Source organism: Aethalodelphis obliquidens, unplaced genomic scaffold (genome assembly GCF_003676395.1).
Source record: "Aethalodelphis obliquidens isolate GAN/ISIS:26980383/991018 unplaced genomic scaffold, ASM367639v1 scaffold64, whole genome shotgun sequence".
Taxonomy (NCBI): Eukaryota; Metazoa; Chordata; class Mammalia; order Artiodactyla; family Delphinidae; genus Aethalodelphis; species Aethalodelphis obliquidens.
The window spans coordinates 1,874,539-1,897,753 of record NW_020838008.1 but is presented as its reverse complement, the minus strand read 5'-3'; the positions used below and the strand labels follow the sequence as shown (position 1 = coordinate 1,897,753).

Sequence of the window (23,215 nt, the reverse complement as noted above, 5' to 3'; positions counted from 1 at the left end):
AGCTATTAGTTAGTCATCTTATAAGCTGTTTATTCAGATAAGATAGAAAACGACAATAACTCTCTATATAAGTTGGGCAGGAAAACCTCACCTTTCATCTAGAAAGATCTAATCACCCACATTTACCTCAGCGGGCGCAACTCCAACCAACCTACGGAAAGTAGGTGCGGTGAAGAAGGCCCTCTCAGTGTATGCTGAGCCATTTCTCTGACTTCTGACAGGGTGAACAGCGTACATTAGGAAGAGTTGTTACACGTTAAAAATAAGTAAGTTGATTAAACATTGAAACTTTGCACTCCTAGCCACGGAAACGTTGAAGTCCCGCCAGGTCACTCAGCACGCTTTACAAGGCATTAAAGTGGCGATGGGGTGAGGGCAAAAGGGAGAAAGGGGAGGTGACCACACGTACCGGGGTGCCAGATAGGGAAGCCTCCAGCTTGACGGCCAAATCATTTTAAAAAGTGGCATTTTCCCCTCGTCCCTTCGGCTCCCCTCCTAGAGAGCTGGACAGTCACACTCCAAGGCCGAGTGAGCGAGTCCCAGGCCTGGGCCCGCATGGGAGGAGCCTGCCGCTGGCCCCTAGCAACCCTCCCTCCCGCAGGGGGCGAGGTCTCCTTCGCCCCGCAGACCCCGCCCCGCCCCGGCTCCGCCCCTCGGCCGGTGGCCCCGGGGCGACAAGGGGAGGAGCTCGGCGTCTGGAATCGCGCAGCGCACGGGATCGTGCCCCGCAGCCTGGTTCCCGGCCGCCGGTCGGAGCCTGCAGTGCAGTTCGCGGTAAGTGAGTACGTCGCGGCCCGACCGACGTCCGGCCCCGGGCGGGAGCGCCGGCCGCCCTGGCCCTGGCAGGGTGGGCGCGAGTCCGCGGCGCCCCGGGCACCTTCCCTGAGCCTGGACTGCCCGGACTGCAGCGCGCCGGGCGGCCCGGGGCGGGGATCCGGGGAAGGCCGAGGGGAAAATCGGGGACTAGTTCCTGGGGACTGACCCCTTCGCCCTGTCCCCAGCCTGTGCTGAGCCGAGGACAGGTCTTGGGGACTGGAAATGGCTCTCCTAGGCCTTCTTTGTCTGGGCTGTGCGGGCCGCCCAGAGTCCACGCTGAGACTGTTCCGGCCGACTGAACTGGGGAGTCCTAACCTCAGGGAGGGTGTGCGGGCCTCACCGGGGAGTCCTCGCCGAGCTGGGGGTGGCGGGATAGGGAAATCCTCAGAGGTTCTGACAGATGGGGGAAAACACACCAAGTGGTAAGAGGAAAACGGAGTGCGAGGGGAAGAGACCCTCGGTGGAAGGGGTGGGGATAGAGCCCATCCTAATAGATTCAGAGATCCAGGAAGGAGCACGGGCTGCCTTAACTAATTCAGCCAGCACATCAGAATGGCGTGTGTGTGTGTGTGTGTGTGTGTGTGTGTGTGTGTGTGTGTGTGTGTTGGCGGGGATGGGGGTAGGGAGTCGGGGACAGCCTCTAGGGTAGCAGTTCTCAAACTTTTCTGGGGGCGGTGCTCAAAAACCCCTTTAGACTCTTAAAAATCAGTATACTAAGGAACTTTTATGTGGGTTATATATTTCAATATTTGCCAAATATAACTAAAACTGAGAATATTTTACTATATTTAGTAATGCATTTAGACATAATAGTGGACGTATTGTACATAACGTATCTTTATGAAAATAACCATCCTTTTCAAAACAGAACGTTACTGAGATGAGTGACATTGTATTAATTATATTTTTGCAAATCTCTTTAATGTCAGGTTTAAGAGACAGCAGCTAGATTCCTTTTTTGTTTTTCATTTGCTTTTTCATCAGCTAGATTCTTATATCTGCTTCTGCATTCAGTCTGTTGCAGTATTACATGTCATATAGCCTCTGGAAAACTCCACTGTGTACTCCAGAAAATGTAAGAGTGAAAATGTCAAATAGCATCTTGGCATTGTTACGAAAGTGTTTTTTTTTTTTTTTTTTTTTGTGGTACGCGGGCCTCTCACTGCTGTGGCCTCTCCCGTTGCGGAGCACAGGTTCCGGACGTGCAGGCTCAGCGGCCATGGCTCACGGGCCCAGCCGCTCCGCGGCATGTGGGATCTTCCTGGACCGGGGCACGAACCCATGTCCCCTGCATCGGCAGGCGGACTCTCAACCACTGAGCCACCAGGGAAGCCCCGAAAGTGGTTTTGACTTTGTGGATCCCTAGAGTCCCCTGCACCACACTTTGAGAGCCACCGGTGTAGGAAATGCTTCAGAGGCTTAAATCATTGGGCCTGCTTCTTGTTTGTGATCCTTCCTCTGAATGGGAACACACACCACACCATGCATGGATGGTTAACCTCTGGTAGTTGCAACCAAGCTTGACCCCACTCTGGAAACCAAGAACTAGGTCCCCACATAAGGCATGATGAGCCCTGCTGGCCTCCTGAAAACTGGCAAGGCTCTCAGATGCCTTTGGTTATTTCTGTTCCTGCAGAGGTGACCTGTGCGTAAGTCCAGACTGTAGCAGTGATGTGGCACACAGGACCCACGCATTCGGAGACGTGCCCATGGGGACCCCATGCCAAGTGTGGAGGGGTTTGTGTGAGAGTTTGCAAGTGTTTGAGAAGTGATTTGCAAAAGAATAGGGAGGCGTGTTGTTGCCTTCCTGTCCTCCATGATCATTTCTGTTTGTGGTTGAGCAGCCTTGAGTTTATTGGAATATGACTGGTGAATAAGAGCACCCAGCCTTGGTGCTCTTTCACTTTCCACTTTCAGAGGGGTGTCCCTGTGAGTGGTCCTTCCTCAGCCTCTGCCAGAGCCCAGTGCCCTGCATGCTGCTGTGTGGTAGGTGGGATCACTCACTGGATTCCTTCCGTGGCTCCTTGTTCTGTCAGCACAAATTCCAGATAGAAATTACATACATATTTAGCCTTATAAATGTTTGGAAGACAGACATACCAAACTATCAACAGTAGCCAGTTCTGGACAGTGGAGTCGGAAGGAAGGCAGGGAAATTATCTTTGTTACTCTTTGTGGTAACATATGTCTGCCTGCCTTGCAGCATTCATGTCTTGCTTTTACAACCTGAAAACAAAACAAAAAACTAAAATCCCAACAACCTATACTTTTTCAAGGAAGATAGGATTATTTCTGTTAGAATGTTACCATCACTCCCTCTCTCCTGCTAAAACAAATTACTGCATCCTATTTCTAAACTAGTATATATGATACTAGTATATATTAACTCAAAGTAATATTGAGAGAGAGAGCCCTCTCAGACCAAAGCATTTTACTGAACAATATTTGTTTGACGTAAGCCCCTGTCCAAGGTTAGAAGCACCAGATCAGACTTTTTAAAAAAAAATTTTGAATTTTATTTTATTTATTTTTTTATACAGCAGGTTCTTATTAGTCATCCATTTCATACACATCAGTATATACATGTCAATCCCAATTGCCCAATTCATCACACCACCACCCCCCTGCCACTTTTCCCCCTTGGTGTCCATATGTTTGTTCTCTACATCTGTGTCTCCATTTCTGCCCTGCAAACTGGTTCATCTGTACCATTTTTCTAGGTTCCACATATGTGTTAATATACGATATTTGTTTTTCTCTTTCTGACTTACTTCACTCTGTATGACAGTCTCTAGGTCCATCCACACAGATCAGACTGTTTTCTAATGGACTACTGTGCAGCCCTTAAACTGATGTTGTAAAACGCTGTTTCATTAAATGCCATGACGTACAGTTTTAAAATTGAAAAACATGTTACCCAAGAATGTGATCCTACCGTGACGAGGAGAGAAAGCATGTGCGTGTATGTACAGATGTGCACACCCGTGGACAGAGGCAAAGGATGTGCCAAACGCTGGGTGGTTTTTCTCTTGGTGGCGGGGTACAGTGGGTTTTTAATTCTCTTCACTTTGCTTATTAATATTTTCTAGCAAGTACTAAACAAATATTAAAATTGACTTGACCGGACTTCCCTGGTGGCGCAGTGGTTAAGAATCCGCCTGCCAATGCAGGGGACACGGGTTCGAGCCCTGGTCCGGGAAGATCCCACATGCCACGGAGCAACTAAGCCTGGGTGCCACAACTACCGAGCCTGTGCTCTAGAGCCCGCGAGCCACAACTACTGAGCTCCCGTGCCACAACTACTGAAGCCTGCGCACCTAGAGCCTGTGCTCCACAACAAGAGAAGCCACCACAATGAGAAGCCCGCGCACCGCAACAAAGAGTAGACCCCCCTCGCCGCAACTAGAGAAAGCCCACGCGCAGCAACGAAGACCCAACGCAGCCAAATATAAATAAATAAAATTTAAAAATTTAAAAAAAATTTGACTTGACCAAAAATAACTCCTACAGTTATTTGTACATTGAGGGCAACATAGTTGGCTTCGTTTTTCTTAGACTGACTTAGCACCAACTTGGCCAGTAGCAGACCCCTGCTACTCCCTTCCTCTCAGTGGGAAATTGAGAAAGAAGTATGGAGCGAGAGGCATGGGGAACCGAAAACAGCCCTTAGTTATGTTGTGCAGTATCTACTTCTGCCTGTGGAGTCAGCTGCAGCCTCAGTCCTGCCCGTTCCCTCCAACTGACCTAGAGGTTAGAATGTTCTTATCGGATCAGCACCATCACCTGAGAAGCCATCAGCTGACCAGACTGAATGGCCTTCATTTCTTTTTTAGCCATTTTTAATGGAAAATTGCAGACATCCAAAGAAGTGGAGAGTATACCCCCACCTCCGGCTTCAACAATTATGAACATTAGCATTTGACCGATCTTGTTTCATCGGGACCTTTCCTCAAACTCACTTCTTTTTTTCCCTCTTCCAGGAGTTAGCATCTTCATTTTCAACTGTATGAACTAACAAAGTATCTTTGTTATGTCTTTTAGTAACAAGCATGTACTAACTGCTTTAACAAAATCTTAAAACTTCTGTCCTAATGTCAGCACAACCGAACCCCCGGGCAGACTTCGAATACTTGCTGTGTGGTCTCCCTCCTCTGCTTCTGCATTTCCTCTCTTCTCTGCCTTCTAGGCTAAATCAGTCTTCCCTCTTTTCTTCTTCCAATTCTCTGTTAAGCCTTTCTCAACTCCCTTAGTTATAGCTGTCACTTTCCTCTGACCTCTCTTATGACCCTTAGCATATTATAGTTCTTTGTGAGCTTATCTCAGTCTCCTTAGATCATAATCTTCGTGTAAAACAAGATTTTCCTTATCTCCCTTTCTCCTATGCTACTTAAAAATGCTTAATGCAAAGAAGATGCTCAAGAAATAGATGCTAAATTAATTTAAATTGATTAAGTTCATTGGAGAAAAATTTTGATTACAAAAGAAATGCATTATGTTCAAAGGAAAAATTTCAGATATTGCCTAGGACCACGGACATTTTATCTCACCTGCAAGATTTTTAAAGATTTTAAAGTACTGCAACAAAAAGAATCTTCAATTTGAGCCAGTATAAAGAAGACATCTTTTTTTTTTTTTTTTTTTGAGGAAAATGGTCTTTATGGTCTTTTGTCATTTTTTTCACATATATCTGGAGCGTTTAGGTCTTCTCTTATTCTAGAATGCTTTTTTTCCCTTGGTAGGGAAGAGTGACTCTGACAACATTAGAATATCTATTATGTTTTAAGATGTAGGTTTAAATCTTCAGTAGAAGAAACTGGCTATGTTTAGGGTCCACATGCCCCATGAAGTAAGTTGGTATCAATCTCATGAATAACGGCAGCTCACAGGTACAGAGTTGCTCCCAGTGTGCACCATCTTTTCATCTATTGCCTCCTTTAATTATCACAGTGGCCCTTGTGAGCTGGGCAGGGCAGTGCAGGGCAGCTATTGTTGCCTTAAATCTGCAAAGAAGTAAACTGAGGCTTAGGCAGATAGAGTGAATCTTGTCTACGGCAGAAAGTGGCAGAGTCTGATTTTAAGTGTAGATTGGAAACCAAAGGGCTTTGGGATTGGATGTTGGGAACATGCAAAGACGGGAAACTCTCTCTCCAAGCACTACATATATTTGGGAGCCAGACTAGGTTCTTGAAGTAAGTATGTATATCCCACTGCGTAGAACTATCAAAGTGATATCACACTCTCTGAGCCAATCACTTCCCAGATTCCTCAGGTTCTGCTTTAGTCTTTGTCGTAGAAGTTAATCCACTTTCTGATGAATTGGCAAGGCTGCTGTGCCTGCGTGCTGCTGGGGTTCTCTCTCATTCTCTTTTCGTGACTTAAGAAGAAATCTGGGGAAGCCCATCTTTGAACAGTGTGAACTGCCTGAGCTGTTGCTCAGACTGACATGTATGGAACCCTTAATTATTCCTTAACCTCGTCATCCTTTCATGACCATTACTGTAAAATTACAAAGCAAATTGTACACATTGTGGCCTAGTTCATGAAGAAGGCATGTTGGTTGAAGACAGTGTCCTCCTACAGGATTGCCAGGTTTGAATTTTTGGTTGAGAAGCGGAGAAGTGAACGAATCATTGTGGACAGTCGGTTACATGCAAGAGCTACACAGATACGTGCAGGACAGTTCTATAATAGTGGTGGGATAAAGACGAGCCTCCAGACTGGTCTTAAGAACTGCTATGTTTCATAAAAGCCTTATTTGCTTAGATAAGGAATCAGTTACATTTTAAGGGTTGGTGATGCCTGGTGATGGGTTTTTGACATCAACCCATACTTTAAAAGTTATCTGTCATACAAATTTTGCCAAAATCAAGGATATTTTAGGGGAAATTAGAGGTTGACTATCTAGTCCTCGCATATACACCTTACAGTTTGAAGACTGTTTTAAAGTGCGATTTAACTTTTTTAGTCCATTTGGTGAATGTGGGTTTTGGGATGAGGAGTGGCTATAAAATGCTATGCCTATTTGGAAGCAGCAGGGTGCGAGGAAGTTGGCCCTGACATCAGGGGCCCTGGGTTTCACTCCCAATCTGGCCACTTACCAGCCACAGGGCATTGGCAAGTTACCCTCTCTGATCCTCAGTCTTCTCATCTGTATAATGGGATGGTAGTCCCTATCTCACAGTTGCTGAGGGACCATATTAGACAATGTGGATAAGATATCTGGCACTCCACGGGCACTCGGCACATGTCAGCAGGCTGCAGTGCCTATGGAGTGATATAGCACTCATGGCAGAATGCCTGCCCAAACTTCTCTCAGCCCAGACCTCCTGAGCTCCTGGCACATATATGCTGCTGCCTGCTGTTCCTCTTCATCCCAAATTCCCCATGTCTAAAACCGACATCCCGGTTCCCATTGTGGTCATTGGCTCTGCCAGTTTGCCCAAAATCCCAGATCTCTCTTTCTCACCCACCCTCAGTCCATTCTCCTTTCTTAACTCTCCCTGGGATTTATTGCCCCTGCCCCCTTCTTCCGACTTGATGACTGTAATAGCACCATAATCTGCCTCCCTGACACCCATCTAGCATCCTTCTCCCAAGTCAGCTCTTAACCACTACCAGAGTGATCTCTGAAAATCAAATCAGGTCTTGAAGATTCCAGCTTAGAATCTTTTAATGTGCTTCCCTGTCTTCAGGATAAATCCGAGCCTTTCTGCGAGGTCCCTCATGATGTGGACCCCGCCTCTCCCTTTCCCTCTCCTCTTACCCTGCCCATCGTGAACCCTGTCCTTCGTCCACATGGAACTGCTTTATGGCTCCCACAGGGTCACGCTTCCGCACATTTTTTCTTTTTTTGTGGTACGCGGGCCTCTCACTGTTGTGGCCTCTCCCGTTGCGGAGCACAGGCTCCAGACGCGCATGGCTCCAGCAGCCATGGCTCACGGGCCTAGCCGCTCCGCGGCGTGTGGGATCTTCCCGGACCGGGACACGAACCCATGTCCCCTGCATTGGCAGGCGGACTCTCAACCACTGCACCACCAGGGAAGCCCTTCCGCACCTTTACATGTGCTGTTTTCTCTGCCTGGAATATTTTTTCCCCGACTCCTTCCCTCAGTGTAGTTCTGGAAGGCTTGTGCATGGCGTGCCTGTCCCCAGAGGTCTTCCTGACCCCCTCCCATGCTGGATTAGGTGCTATCCCTAGATGCTTCTTTTTTTTTTTTCCTGCACCGTGCAACGTGCAGGCTCTTAGTTCCCCAACCAGGGATCGAACCCGTGCCCCCTGCAGTGGAAGCTCGGAGCCCTAACCACTGGACCGCGAAGGAATTCCAGCACCCCTAGGTGCTTCTTTATCGCTCTCCATCCACTGCTGCTGTAGCATGGACTGCTTGATAGTCTCATAAACTCCTGACCAGTCTGTGTGTGACTGAAGAGCAAGCGGACTCATCTCTTTTTCCCATCAATGTCAAATCAGTGTCTATCAATGTCAAATGTATGAATGAATCTGGGTCAGTCCCTTTCCTTAGACAAGCTGGCGAGGCCCAGGTAGTAGATGTGTCATGGTCGAATGCTGCTCTATTACTTGTCACATCTTTGACCCAATGAAATGGCCATTGCATGTAGATGCCATGCCACTCTGTGGGGCGCTGAGATGGGACTAGAGCATCATTGCTTAAGAGCTGGGCTTAAGGCCAGATGGACGTTCCCTCCATCTGGGTTGAGTTCCCTCTCAGCACGCCTGCAGTCTGGCTGCAGCTTCCCAGCTCCTAACCACATGGTTATACCACTGCGGGGAAAGAACGTGCTGGTCAGAAAACAGGAGCTTCAGGTCCTCCCGGCAGCTGCCTTTCTTCTCGAAAACCAAGAAACGTAGGCTTATACCACAAGCTTCTGGGAACTCTATTAGTACGAGTCATCATTCTTGGGTCTGAGCAGTGCTGAAGTGGGTTGGGGTAGATGACCTCAGAAACATGGTGAATTCATGGAGAGAAATGCTGCCCTGTGAGACCTCCGGCAGCCTGACACCCAGCCTTTCGTGGTGACACTCTTTCTAATTCCTAAAATTTGAGTTAGAAAAGTTTGTTACCAAGGATCTATGAAATGAGTTTGGAGCTTGAGGAAATCACGCTACTCTTAAAGGATGGCTATCGACGAGGCCTGCTCTGTAATGCTAGTAACAACTACAGTTGCTGCCCCCTCGCACCCCCTACGCTTAGGACTTAGATGCAGTAGGACTTCGGGGCTCTGCAGGCATCATTTTTGAAGCCCTGCTGGCAATGGTGGGTTGCTGCAGGGTAGGGGACCCACAGTCTGGGAAGGGGTTGAGGACTGGCCTTAAAGAGGAGAGGATGGAGCTTCCCTGGTGGCGCAGTGGTTGAGAGTCCGCCTGCCGATGCAGGGGACGCGGGTTCGTGCCCCGGTCCGGGAAGATCCCACATGCCACAGAGCGGCTGGGCCCGTGAGCCATGGCCGCTGAGCCTGCGCGTCCGGAGCCTGTGCTCCGCAACGGGAGAGGCCACAACAGTGAGAGGCCCGCGTACCGGAAAAAAAAAAAAAAAAAAAAAAAAGGAGAGGATGAGGTCAGGAGCTGAGGACTGGCCAGGACACCTGGTTCTGAGGGGGTCCTGCCCTGCTTCTTCCTTTACTTTCTGGACAAATGTTTCATGACCCCACAAAGACTTTCCTTTCTCAGTGCATCTCTGGAATAATAAATCTGAAGTTCAGCAAGACTTTTTGTGAAACTCTGTTTATATTAGTTCATAGTAATACCAGAAAATAAAGGTAACTATTTCTGTTCTTTGGAGTTTGTGCTACTGCAGTTAATTTAAAATGAGCTTAAAGGATGTGTCAGGGAAGTTTTCTCTTGGGAATTTCATACGATTGTGCTGTCTTGGCCACTGAGCACAGCACAGTGCTGGGGCAGGGGCTGCCTGATCAGACAGTGCCGTGGTCACGGCTCTGGTCCCCCAAATCCTGACCATTACCTTTGGCAGTGGCTATGGACATCTGCTGAGTGAGTCATGATCATTTTTATGATACATCCTGAAAATTTCCAGTGTTACTTAATGAAGTTCAGGGAAACAGAAGGGTTAGATTTCAGGAAGTAGCTACTTTTTAAATGGCAACTTAATGTTTTCATAGTATGAGTTAATATCTTACCAAACCTAAATTCTGATGTTGGAAATATACAATTTAAACGAAGTGTAAAGTTAGGAAAGTACTTTGTCCTTAGTCAGAGTTCCTACAGTAGCTGACTCTGCCACTCCCCACCTCAATCTTTTCCTTTTCTGCCCTCGCTCACTCTGCTCTGGCCTCCTTGCCTTCTCTCAGACCCACCTCAGGACCTTTGCACATGATCTGACCCCTCCTCAAGATTGCGCTGAGCTTGCCCCCTCACTTCCTTCAAGCTCGTTCTCAAGTGGCTCCATATCAGTGAGGCCTTCTTTGATCTCCTGATACGCTTCACAGCGACACTCCTTAGTGCCCTGTCCTGCTTTATCCACAGAACTGGTTACAGTCTAACGTTCTGCTTCTATGTTTGTTTACTGTTTAGTCCATCTACCTCCACTGAAATGGAAGCACCATGAGGGGGCCTTGTCAATTTTGTTCCCGGGTTCATCCCTGGTGCCTAATACAGTTCCCAGCACACATTACGCAGTTAACATAAATATGTGTTGAACAAATGAATGAATGAAACAGAATTTTTTCACCCAGAAGGGACTTTTTAGATCATCAAGTAACCTTATATTACAGACTGGGAAACTGAGGCACAGAAAGTTTATGTGGCTTATTCAGAATGAAACTGAATCATTTAAAAACTGTTATAGCTCTTTTTAGAACTCTAGGAATATATGTGGAGCACTCTGGTCAGTGGTCCAAGATGAGACAAAAGAGTTAGTGAAAACAGACTGATAACTTAAAATTTTAGCAAAAAGTGACAAGTTATTGTGTGATGGCAAAGCTTTTTGAAAGCAGAGTCTTGTTGACTTTTGTGGTGTAAAGTGCACTTTGCATTAATTAGTGCCCAAGAAAAATGTGTTGATGGATTTGGTTATACTGTCATAATGTCATTCTTTCTCTAAGACCCTCCTTCTGCACTGAGACAGGAGGGACAGGGGCAAGGCACAACCTTTAAAAGAATGACATATCCTGAGGATATGACAAAAACTCGTTAAAACCAACTAGGTCCAAGATGGCAGAAGATTTAACTTCCCGTAGACCTTGAGCCTCATTATACACTCATTGTAATATATTAGCATATGCTAAACAACACACAGACAGGCACCATGACAGTTCTGAGGCCAACCATGAAAGGCCAAAAGGTGGGTAGTGCCCTAATTCCTGGAAATCCCCGCTCCCTCTCCAAGATAGAATATTCCACTTGTTAGCTATGAAATTGCCCAGCGCATAGAAACTAACCAGCCCCACATTTCAGAGGCTGCTCTCACTTTCCAAGAGGACCCCACCCCTGGGGCTGCTTCTTTCTGTGGAGTGTGTACCTCTGTAAATAAACCCACTTTCACTTTACTATGGCTCACTCACTTGGCCAGCCATCCCAAGGACTCTAGGCCTGGGACATGACCATTCTCTCATGCCCCATTTTCCCTACAACAGTACTACTCTTTTTCCATTTTTCTTTTTTTTTTTTTTCCTTTCTTTCTTTTTCATTCTCTCCCAAAATATACAATTGCACTTATGGCTTTAAAATTCTTTTGGTTACAAGTATCACATTTAAGAGATTTTTGTGTTGTTTTTGGTGTGTGTGTATTTTTTTTTCAATACTTTTATGAACAGCTAAGAAGATCAAAGAAGTGACTTGGTCTCTGGGAAAATTCAGAGCTATTCAGCTATTCCATTTTTCCAGATGCGTCTGCAACAAATAAAGCAAAGAACTAATATTTCTAGTTCTCCGCTTTGTAAAAGAACCAAGTTGACAAGCCATGGTGGTTTGAGGGCCTGAATGGTTCTGACCTCAATCTTGTTTATAGACATCCTTGGAATCTCACTTTTGACAAAAAGTTGTTTATAAGTAGCATGATGTTTAGATACACAACAGTTTGGGGGTGGGACCAATTAATTTCTCTTTAAACAGAAAAAAATGAAGCACAGCTAATCTTTTTAGTGAACTGAAGTAAACCCTAAAAGATGCAGTGATACTGCTTTAACTTCGGAGTTGGAAGCCATGAAAATTCAGGGAGGGTATATTTAGGAAAATGTGAGAAGAGAGGAAGAGAGGTGGGTAAACCACATGAATACAGAAGAAACCTCTTTCTGTTGTTAGCATAGATTTAAAAAAAATCTACTCTTGTGTGTCTTTAGATATCCTAAATAAACAGTTCTGAGGGTGTGTTGTCTGTACTTTAGACCACACAGAGCAGTGATTCTCAACTAATCACCTGAAGGCTCTTTCAGACTATCCAAACTCTCCAGGAAGCTGATTACACACAATCTCCACCCCACCCCCCAACTTTATTCTCCCCATCCCATTACTGAGGGGAATTCTGCTGCCCAGGGTTATGCCTGTCCTCTGCTCTTTCCCACTGATGCGTGGAAATCCTGTGGTTGGTGGTAGGGCCCATTCATATGCATGCCTCTTTCTCTATCATAAGACCTAAGAAGATTCAATTCCGACAGCATAAGCAGCTAAATCTTAGATTTATATACTCCAAAGGCTGGAAAAACACCCGAAAACGTGACTCTTATTTTATCTGATCGTTGGCATTTAGCTAAAATCAGTCGACTATTCCAAACATCTCTACAAATCTGGCTGTACCAAACAGGCATCATGACTGTCAGCTGGGGTATAGTCCCAGGCGATCCTCTAGCAAGAGCAGTGACTTAGCATTGTACTGTCCATATGCTGTACTCGGGCTCCCTCACAAAACCCATTGGCAAGACTGCTGCCTGGGCTTGGAAATGGTCTGGGTTACAGGTAGCAAAGCTCACTGACCCCAGTGGGGATTCTGCCTGTGAGGTAAGCTACTTGGTCACTTACTTAGCTATAACCAACTAGGTTCCCAGTGCACCTGAGCATGGGGTCAAACTGTGCATTAGATTTTAGGGCTCCCTTCAGGTAAAGGGGAATCTTACACACTGCAAGTCTCAAGATCAGGTAGAGGCCCCAGGCAGTCCTTGCCTCTCCAGGACTACAGAGCTGAGTCTCACCCACAGGAACAGTGCAGTGAAGTCCCCTCGGAGATGAGAACATTTGGTCTCCAGAGGCCATCTTAGTGACCCTCAGTTTGCCCTTTCTGGCAGACAGGGAGTTTACAAAAGAAGAAATTCAGATTCTAACAGAGAGGGATGGAAAGGTATTCACCTTCACTAGCAATTAGAGAAATGCCCAAGGTTAGCTTTTTAATCTCTCAGTTTGGCAAAAGGTAAAGACCAATTATGTTGCCTGGTTTAGGCACCTTCATTTACTCACTGCTTCAGAGAAGGGTCATAAAATTGGTACAGCCTTTCCCTGGCAACCTGGTGATGTGCAAGCCAATGGGGATATCCGATCCTTTCACCCAGCTGTCCTACTTCTAGGAACTGATAGCTACGAGTTTATTTTAAGGAAATGGATTAAGGAGCTATTCGAAGAAATGTATACAAAAGTTGCAAGCGGTATTTGAATGTTAGTACTTGGAAACAACCTGTGTATTTTAATAATAAGAGATTTAAATAAATTATATATCTGAATGATAGATTTTTATGGTGTAGTTAAAAGTGATATAAAATATCACATGATGGCTCTATAAAGATGTTTGTGGTCTACTGCTGAGTGGAAAAAAAAGCAAGTTACAAAACAATGTGAGGTCTAATCATTTTTTAAAAATCCAAGTACATTTAAAAGTCATGTTAAATGAAACTCCAAACCATGGTATTACAGATGACTTTCATTTTCTTCTTTTTGTTCACTTGCATTTTCTTTTTTTTTGTGAGTTGTGTTTCTTTTTTTAATTAGGTTCTACTTCTATACATTAGTGCAATCTGATCATACAGTATTTGTCTTTTTCTGACTCATTTCACTTAGCATAATGTCTTCAAAGTCCATGTTGTCACAAATGGTAGGATTACCTCATTTTTTATAGCTGATTAATAGTGTTTCCACAATGAGCATCTATTTTTAAAATTTTCTTTTAGGGACCTCCCTGGTGGTCCAGTGGCTAAGACTCCATGCTCCCAATGCAAGGGGCCCAGGTTTGATCCCTAGTCAGAGAACTAGATCCCACATGCATGCTGCAACTAAGAGTTCACATGCCACAACTAAAGATCACACATGCTGCAACTAAAGATCACACATGCCACAACGGAGATCCCAGGTGCCCCAACTAAGACCCAGCGCAGCCTAAATAAATACATAAAAATTTTGTTTTTAAAATTTTCTTTTAATGTATTTTTCTGATCTTTTTTTTTTTTTTTTGCGTTATGTGGGCCTCTCACTGTTGTGGCCTCTCCCGTTGCGGAGCATAGGCTCCGGATGCACAGGCTTAGCAGCCATGGCTCACGGGCCCAGCCGCTCCGCGGCATGTGGGATCTTCCCGGACCAGGGCACGAACCCATGTCCCCTGCATCGGCAGGCGGACTCTCAACCACTGCGCCACCAGGGAAGCCCTCTGATCTTTTTTCTAAGTTTTTTTTTAAATTGAAGTGTAGTTGATTTATAACATTATATAAGTTTCAGGTGTACAATATAGTAATTCACAATTTCTAAAGATTATACTCCATTTATAGTTATTATAAAATATTGGCTATATTCCCTGTGCTGTACAATATATCCTTGTAGCTTGTTTATTTTATACATAGTAGTTTATACCTCGAAGACCCCTACCCCTGTCTTGCCCTCCTCCCTTTCCTCTCCCCAATGGTAACCACTAATTTATACTCTATATCTGTGAGTCTTTTTTTATACTCACTAATTTGTTTTATTTTTTAGATTCCACATAGGTTATAACTGGTCTCATTTTTTAATTGAGTTGTTTGTTTTTTTGGTATTGAATTGTATGAACTGTTTATATATTTTGGATATGAACTAACCCCTTATTGGTCATATCATTTGCAAATATTTTCTTCCATTCTATAGGTTGTCATTTTGTTTTGTCCATGTTTTCCTTTGCTGTGCAAAAGCTTTTAAGATTAATTAGGTCCCATTTGTTTATTTTTGCTTTTGTTCCCTTTGCTTTAGGAGACAGGTCCAAAAAAATATTGCTATGACTTATGTCAAAGAGTGTTCCATCTACGTTTTCTTCTAGGAGTTTTATGGTTTCTGGTCTTACATTTAGGTCTTTAATCCATTTTGAGTTTATTTTTGTATATGGTGTTAGAAAATGTTCTAATGTCATTCTTTTACATGTAGCTGTCCAGTTTTCCCAGCGCCACTTTTTGAAGAGACTGTCTTTTCTCCATTGCATATTCTTGCCTCCTTTGTTGTAGATTAATTGACCATAAGTATGTGAGTTTACTTCTGGGCTCTATAGTCTGTCCCATTGATCTAAGTGTCTGTTCTGTGCTGTTTCTGTTTTGTTATATTCATTCATTTGTTTTATTCTTTAGATTCCACAGGTAAGTGATAACCTTTCTCTGTCTGATTTTTTTCACCAAGCATAATACCCGCCAAGTCCAGTTGTTACAAATGGCAAAATTTCATTCTTTCTTATGGCTGAGTACTATTTCATTGTATATATGTACACCACATCTTCTTTATCCATTCATCTGTTGATGGACACTTAGGTTGCTTCCATATCTTGGCTACTGTAAAGAATGCTGCTTTGAACATCGGGATGCATGTATCTCTTCAGATAAGTGTTTTCGTTTTCTTCGGGTATATATACAGCAGTGGAATTGCTGGATCATGTGGTAGTTCTGTTTATAGTTTTTGAGAACCTCCATACTCTTTTCCACAGTCGTTGCATCAATTGACATTCCCACCAATAGCGTACGAGGGTTCCGTTTTGAGGGTTCCGTTTTCTCCACATCCTCGCCAACATTTGTTTTTTGTGGTCTTCTTCATGGTAGCCATTCTGACAGGTGTGAGACTGTGGTTTTCATTTGCAAAACCACTGACATTGTGGTTTGCATTTCTCTGATGATTAGCAATGTTGAACATCTTTTCATGTGCCTGTTGGCAATCTATATATCTTAACTTTACTCTGTATCTTTCTTTTTTGTGTTCATTTGCATATGAATGGTATGTGGGTCTGATATTTACATCAACAGAATTGATTTGTCATTCCTCTGCCTCTCTTGGAATAAACTAGTCATCAAGAGCAGTTAAAAACTTAACCACAGGTTGTTTTCCCAAAGTTTAGCTGTCAGTCAGTTCTCTGGAATTTTGAACCACGGAAGGTTCAGTGAATGATTATAGAACTAACTTACAAAAGTGCCAGAAGACTGTGATACGCCTAAGTAGTACTTTTTTCAACTCTACTTATGAAGGATTTTAAGGTGTTTTTGTTTGTTTGTTTTCTCTGCCAGAAATTTGCTTTTTTACTGGAGGGAAAATCAGCTATATTTCTCCTGGTGCTACCCCTTATAATCCTGTGACCCCAGGCCATCAACTTCCTTTTAGGGCCTCTATTTTCTCATCAGGGGAATGTTGGTCCCCTGATGTAGTCCTAGGTAAAGTTCTTTAAGGTAGGTTCACCATTCTCTGATTTATCTCATTACCTCCTTAGCATCTAAGATCAAAGTGTCCCTAGCCTGTGGTGACGGATCAATGCCAAGACCACACATGTACAAGTGAAGGTGCCTCTCCAAGTAAGTCACATGCCAGTGTCCTAAATTGAGGCCAAAGGTCAGTTGGCAGCAACACTGTCTGTGGCTGGAGAGGATCCCCAGCACTGAACTCCCTCAACCTTTTTTACTGGGAGAGTAGTTCATGTGTTAAGTGTCTCAGATCTGCCTGCCTGTGCCGACTATTTAGTATTTTTAGTAATTTACTTTAAAAATCTGGTGTCCAGCACTCCCTTCCCCACCCCTACTCTTCGATGCACAAAATGTATCTGTAAGGATCATGCCAAGTCACCCAGCTGGTATTTCAGGATGGGTTAGCTTTGAGAGACACCGTTTTGCTACCAAATAATTATCTTTTCTTTCCGAATGTGAACAGATGTAGTGAAGGGTTTCAGAGATGGTGCAAGTGTCTCTTTTTGGATTCCTTTTCTTTGAGAACTGTCCATGGGTCCCACTTGACTCAGAGGCCAGGCAGATATCAGCAGTCCTAGCCTTCTCAACACAAGTGTTCAGGAAGGGCAAGTTCTGAGTGAGCTGTAAACGCGCTGCTTAAAAGATATCATTTGCCCTTCTTTCCTTTTTTTTTTTTTCTCTTTTTTTTTTCCTTTGCCTCCATGCAGTACCACCTTATTCTGTGGAACACAAGAGGCAGCAACCCGAACACATTTCCATGCATACTAATTCTTCCCTCTTCCAAAAGAGAAAAAAACCTAGGATGACACTCCACCCTCTCCCCCCAGATCCTCTCTGTTTGCTCATTCCTCTCTTTTATTAGTATTGAATGGGGATTAGACAAAACAGAAAAAAAGGCAGGAACAATGCAGATAAGAAAGGAATTGAAACAGTGGGGTCTGTGCTTTCTGTGGTTGTGGAAGTAGACAGGATTCCCTGGCCAGTTGGTGGCATTTCTAGCAAAATCACAGATTTTGGGATAATTTGGGGTAATACTCAAGGTTTGGGGATGGGCTAGGATTCTGGCCAGGGTAAGGCAGACCTAGGTACATTCACAATGCCTAGATTCTACTTTGTATCGGGACTGTTCCCAAACCAAAGATCTTTCCCCTCATACCCTGCTTGGCACGTGGTTGTTTTGGCTCCCTCTTGGGATTAGTAAAGCACTGGGAACTCCTATAAGGTCATTTGAAACAAGAGTGATAGAATGAGTGAAACTGTGGAGTGGCTCTGATTTCCAGAACCCAACAGGCTTATAAGGGGGTGGTGGTGGGGGGGGGGGAGGTCCATTTCCCAACTTCCAAGCAAAACCAGTTTGGGGTTGCAAAAACACAGCTCCTGTTGCTTTCCACTGACCTGTGGCTCAGAGTGGCAAGGGACATGTGACAATCAATGCCTGGCTCAGGCCACTGTGCTGGGTGACCCCTAGAAAGAAGGAAAGGCAACTCTAGTATTCAGAACTGCCTCTTGGAGGAGGATTTCTCAGGCCCATGCGTCTCCTGGCTTTTTTCAGCTCTGGGGGTTGGTTGGTGACCTCCAGCCAGCGCCATCTTCAAACCAGGAGTTGCCACACCTGGAGAGGCAGCCCCAAGGGGCTGGTGGAAAAAGCCAGAGTTCAAAACCTAGCTCTGCCTCTTACTGGATGTATGCCCTGAGGCGAGTTTTTCCATCTCTCTGAGCTGCAGTTTTCTCAGCTGTAAAATGGGAGTAATGATAGGCTGGAATTTACAGAGATGTTGCCAGAGTTATAGAAGACGGTATGAAGCACTTGGCACGCGCTGGTACTTAGTAATTAGTCACTGGCTCTTCTCTCTCCTAACTTCTGCAAGTAAAATTTCCTTCATTTATATAGTGAAACTACACAATTATCTAGTCTCTAAGGAAAAAAGGAGGCAGATGGAGAGTGCTTTATACGACACATTTTCTACAAGAGCCATACTGGTCACTATAACCATCCTGAAATACCAGCTGGCTTTGTAGGGTGGTAGGAACAGCAGGAATCGTGTAAGGCTTCCAGAGTTCTGCCAGGGCATTTATAAGGTACGGGGAAGCAAACTGACACGTTGTGTCCTGTGTCCTCACTGCATCATGGCAAATATGGGTACAATTTGGCAACTGGTTTAACCATAGAATTTTGGCAAACTGAGCCCCTTTAGGGATGATTCAGTGACTTAAGGCTTTTGAAAGATATGAACAGCCCACCGTGCCCAGTTCAGCGAGGGGTTCCTACCACTTCCGGAGTTTCCTGCCTGAGTTTTCTCTCTGTAGTTACCTCCCATTCCTCCAAAACATCTGCCAGGCTAAGTTAGAACACAGGTCAGGTCGTGCCCCTCAGGCATGTTTGGTTTGGCCATTGTGCTGCAGGCCCACTCAGTAGTTTAGAAAAATCTAGTTACTGACATTTATAAATCAAGAATGTTCGTGTAGAAATCCAGATTGCCAGCCTCGCTTGAAAACTTGGCTCTGTCCACACTGGGCTGGCATATTCCAGCATGCAGCCCGCGGCTGGAGCCAAGTGGCTGCCGCTCCCTTAGCCGGGCAAACGTTGCCCAGGCTGCCAAGCCCCTGTGCTGCCTGCTTCACTTGTTCAGGCCCCCTTCCTGAGCCGTGTGGTATTTTGGTTGCGATTCACTCCCCCTCTCAAACATATACTTTCCATGGTACCTCCCTGCTTTCTGAATCAAGTGTACCTTCTTCACCTGGTCCTCCACAGTGTCCAGCAATGATTCTCAAACTGGACACGTGCTAGAGACACCTGGGAGATTGTCGAATTCCTGGCGCCTCCCCCAGTCCCTTCTGATTCAGTAGCTCAGCGGTGGGACTCGGGAGCCTATTTTTAACAAGAAAGAGCCCCAGGTAATTCTACTGCAGATGATCTAGGGCACGCCCCAGCATCCCGTGCTAGGCTTTCTTTAGTTTCAGTTCCGGAATTCCTAGAGAAGTCAGTTGGCCTTCCCTCTCCCCCACCAAATGGCAGCTCCTGCAAAAACCACGTGGGACTAGGGGAAAGAGGCGATTCCCAGTAAAAAGGTGCTCGGCAGACCACCGCACTCTTCCTTCTTATTCTCTCACGCCTGTTGCCGGTGCCCGGCTCATCCCATTGTCTCTGCACTCGTAACTCCAGGAAGGCAGGGGTTGCTTCTCACTCAGCTGCCTCTCCCCAGAACTGCCTGGCCCTGGACTTCAGACACAGTAGGTGTGCTCATCATCTCTTTTAAGTTTTTAACTAGTTTTCAAAGTTATATTTGTACAGTTAAAAATGCAAATAATACCAAAGGATATACAATGAAGCTGAGTCTTTCTCCCAATCCTGACTTCGAGGCCGCTGTCTCTTTTGTGTCTCAACGAAGACATGGGCCTGTCTATGGAGACAAGGCCCACTTGTCACTTTTTATCCCCACAAACAGTTGTTTTCTGTACAAATGGTCCTCGACTCACAATGGTTTGACTTACAATTTTTTGACCACTTTGGTGCAAAAGCGATAGGCATTCAGTAGAAACACACTTTGAATTTTGAATTTTGATCTTTTCCCGGGCTGGTGATATGCGGTACAATACTCTCTTGTGACGAGTCCCAGTCAGCCACACGATCAGGAGGATGAACAACCGACACCCTTACAATCATTCTGTACCCAGACAACTACCCTGTTTTTCATTTTCAGTACAGTATTCAATAAATTACATGAGATATTCAGCACTTCGTTATAAAATAGGCTCTTTGTTAGATGATCTTGCCCAAATGTAAGCTAACGTAAGTGTTCTGAGAATATTTGAGGTAGGCTAGGCTTAGCTGTGATGTTCAGTAGCTTAGTATATTAAATGCATTTCAACTTACGATATTTTCAGTTTACAACGGGTTTATCAGGGTGTTACCCAATCATAAGTTGAGTAAGATATTGTACTTTGTTTTCATTTTATAGTAATATGTTGATCATTCCATATCAGTCATCCCCAAAATAGGTTTTATGAATATTTATTCATAAAAACCTTGGATTAGATAGGAGAATGTTACTATAATTATCTTAAAATTAAGACTATTGGAGAATGGATCGATTAAAAGACTTTTGCCCAAGGGGTAGGACTAGAAAGCAAGTCTTCCGACTTCCACCCCGGAGTGTTTTGCTCTAAGTTATACAGTTATTTGAAATCGCTGTTTATCTGTGTGGTGGAGGCCAGGAACAGTGTCCTTTCTTGTTCACCACTTATAATTTATAAAAAGATAAGGAGAGGGCTTCCCTGGTGGCGCAGTGGTTGAGAGTCCACCTGCCGATGCAGGGGACACGGGTTCGTGCCCCGGTCCGGGAAGATCCCACATGCCACAGAGCGGCTGGGCCCGTGAGCCATGGCCGCTGAGCCTGTGCGTCCGGAGCCTGTGCTCCGCAACGGGAGAGGCCACAACAGTGAGAGGCCCGTGTACCGCAAAAAAAAAAAAAAGATAAGGAGAAATTCTGCCCAGAGCTGGGGTAGAGGGTCCTCTCCAAACATATCTGGGGAGTTTGGGCATTTATGCCACCACAGTGTACCTTAAAGATTACCTGATGTGAACTCACTCTTGCTACCAACTCAAAAGTGAGTTGGGAAGACTTCCAACTAACAGGTTTATTTAAAACGCTGCAGAGACAGTTACAACAGAAAACAGCTGCTTTCAAGTCCGCTCTTCCAGAGTTCGAGTTTTATACAGTTGCACAATGTCACCTGCTCCGGACCTCTTAACCTCCTATCAAGCAAAACATGAGTCCAGTTCAGAGGTCTGTCCACATATTCGAGATTCACCATGCAACACATCCTTCATTTCCCTTCCTCCTCATGACTTATCAGTGCAAGAATTTTGGAAAGTTGTATACAGATAAGGCAAAAGAAGTTTGGAATTGTATGCACCCTTGAGAGGTGAATCCTAGCTTTCACAAATAGCTTCACAGAGCCCACTTTCTTTGCTAAGGATATCATTTTTTATTCATTTATGTCCCACCTTTCCCCTACTCTGAGAAGAAAAGTGATTTCTTGAAGTGAATGTATCATAATCGTTAAAGAGGGCAAACACTCATTGAATAAATAAGGTCCAGCTTTGAGAGTAGAAATTAAATGTTCTCTGTCCTTTTCAGGGACACGTGGCCATCAGGAATAATGAGCAACCCATTTGCACACCTCGCTGAGCCTTTGGATCCTGCACAACCAGGAAAGAAATTCTTCAATTTGAATAAATTGGAGGATTCAAGATATGGTAGGTACATGGCTCTATGATGTAAGTGCTCTGATAGTAATTAGAATATCATTTGCATAATAAGTAAGCTACTTAATAAATTAGGCTTTAGGAGAGTTGGAAGAGGGAGTAGCAGAGATGGCTGAATGGTCTTGGGTTAACCACACAAATACACACCTTTCTTACATTGCTCGTTTTCAAGTAGATAATAATGATTATATATATGTAACATTTACATAACATTTAGTATAGAGAGTGTTTGTACATATATATTGTTTAATCTGAATAACAACCCTATCATGTTATGTTTAAAAACATAAGAAGCCCTGAGGAAGCTGAGGCCCAGAGAGAGTAAATGATATGATTAAATAACAACTATGTAGGTAGCAGAAGAGGATGAAAACACAAGCCTTTTTTATTCCAACTCCTATGCTTCTCTACCTTTGTAGTCTTGCCTTTTCTGGATAATACTGGTAAATAATTGTCATGTATCCGGATTGACCATTTCTTTTATAAACAAAATAACTTTTCTTAATGAATTACCATTGTTTTATTCTAGAAAACACAGTTACCAATGACCACACTACATGGTGTTCAGGGGTTTATTTCCTTTGAAAGATGTATCTGACTATTCTTTAGTCTTATTATAATAATTGTAAAGGGGTTATCTTCTCATTTCTTAAACACTAGGTTTCATGAGAAATACTACTGTATGTGTGTGTACTTGCTAACAGTAATACAGTAAATTATCTAGACTCATGTCTTTCATGATGACTTAAGGGAAATTCTGTTACTGGATTCCAAGGCTAGGCAACCATTTATTATGAAAGATTTAAGTGTAATATTTTCTTTTTGCCTAGGCTGTTGGTATTTTCTAGTACTGGATGTCTCCTAAATCCATTCAATAGTCTTATATTTTAAACTGTTGGAATCAGTTTAAATTTACTCTCTTTCCCTGCTGGAAGAATAGTGTGATGCCTTGTATCAAGTTTGTATGGAGTTTGGCTTTAGAGAGCTCTTATAATAAGATGTCTCATGGGTTTGGTTTTGTTATACTTTCTCCTTTACTCCTAGGACGACTACCATTTTCTATCAGAGTTCTCCTGGAGGCAGCCATTCGGAACTGTGATCAATTTTTGGTGAAGAAAAATGATGTTGAAAATATCCTAAATTGGAATGTCATGCAGCATAAGAACATAGAAGTGCCGTTTAAGCCTGCCCGCGTCATCCTGCAGGACTTCACGTGAGCCTCATGTCACTTCACTCTGTTTTTCTCTGCATCCCTTGTCAGCCTTTAAAGAAAGCTTCTTAAAAGCAAAAATAAAAAACACAGTGACTGTATAATTTTTCACTCAACATTCAGAGACGGTTGAAAGCAAAAGAGGGCAGTCATCCCAGACGGGAAGAGATAATCTCAGGCAAATCAGGATGCATACTCACTCCACCTTTTCCAGTGGCAAAGATCCTTGTCCTTGGTCTTCAAGATCCTAGTCCTAAGTGTACTAGCAAAAGTTGAAAGAAACAGTATGGAGT

The 23,215-nt window shown here is 44.2% G+C and overlaps 1 protein-coding gene across 1 annotated transcript in view; it reads left to right on the top strand.

The window, feature by feature from the left end:
• Positions 1-683: 683 nt before the first annotated feature.
• ACO1 (aconitase 1) overlaps positions 684-23,215 on the top strand; it is a 59,846-nt gene continuing 37,314 nt past the window's right edge. Inside the window, exons 1-3 of the mRNA XM_027088902.1 lie at positions 684-774; positions 21,585-21,703; positions 22,757-22,925. Of these exons, the coding sequence (XP_026944703.1) occupies positions 21,607-21,703; positions 22,757-22,925 (266 nt within the window). The 5' untranslated portion in view covers positions 684-774; positions 21,585-21,606. The remainder of the gene's footprint in view (positions 775-21,584; positions 21,704-22,756; positions 22,926-23,215) is intronic.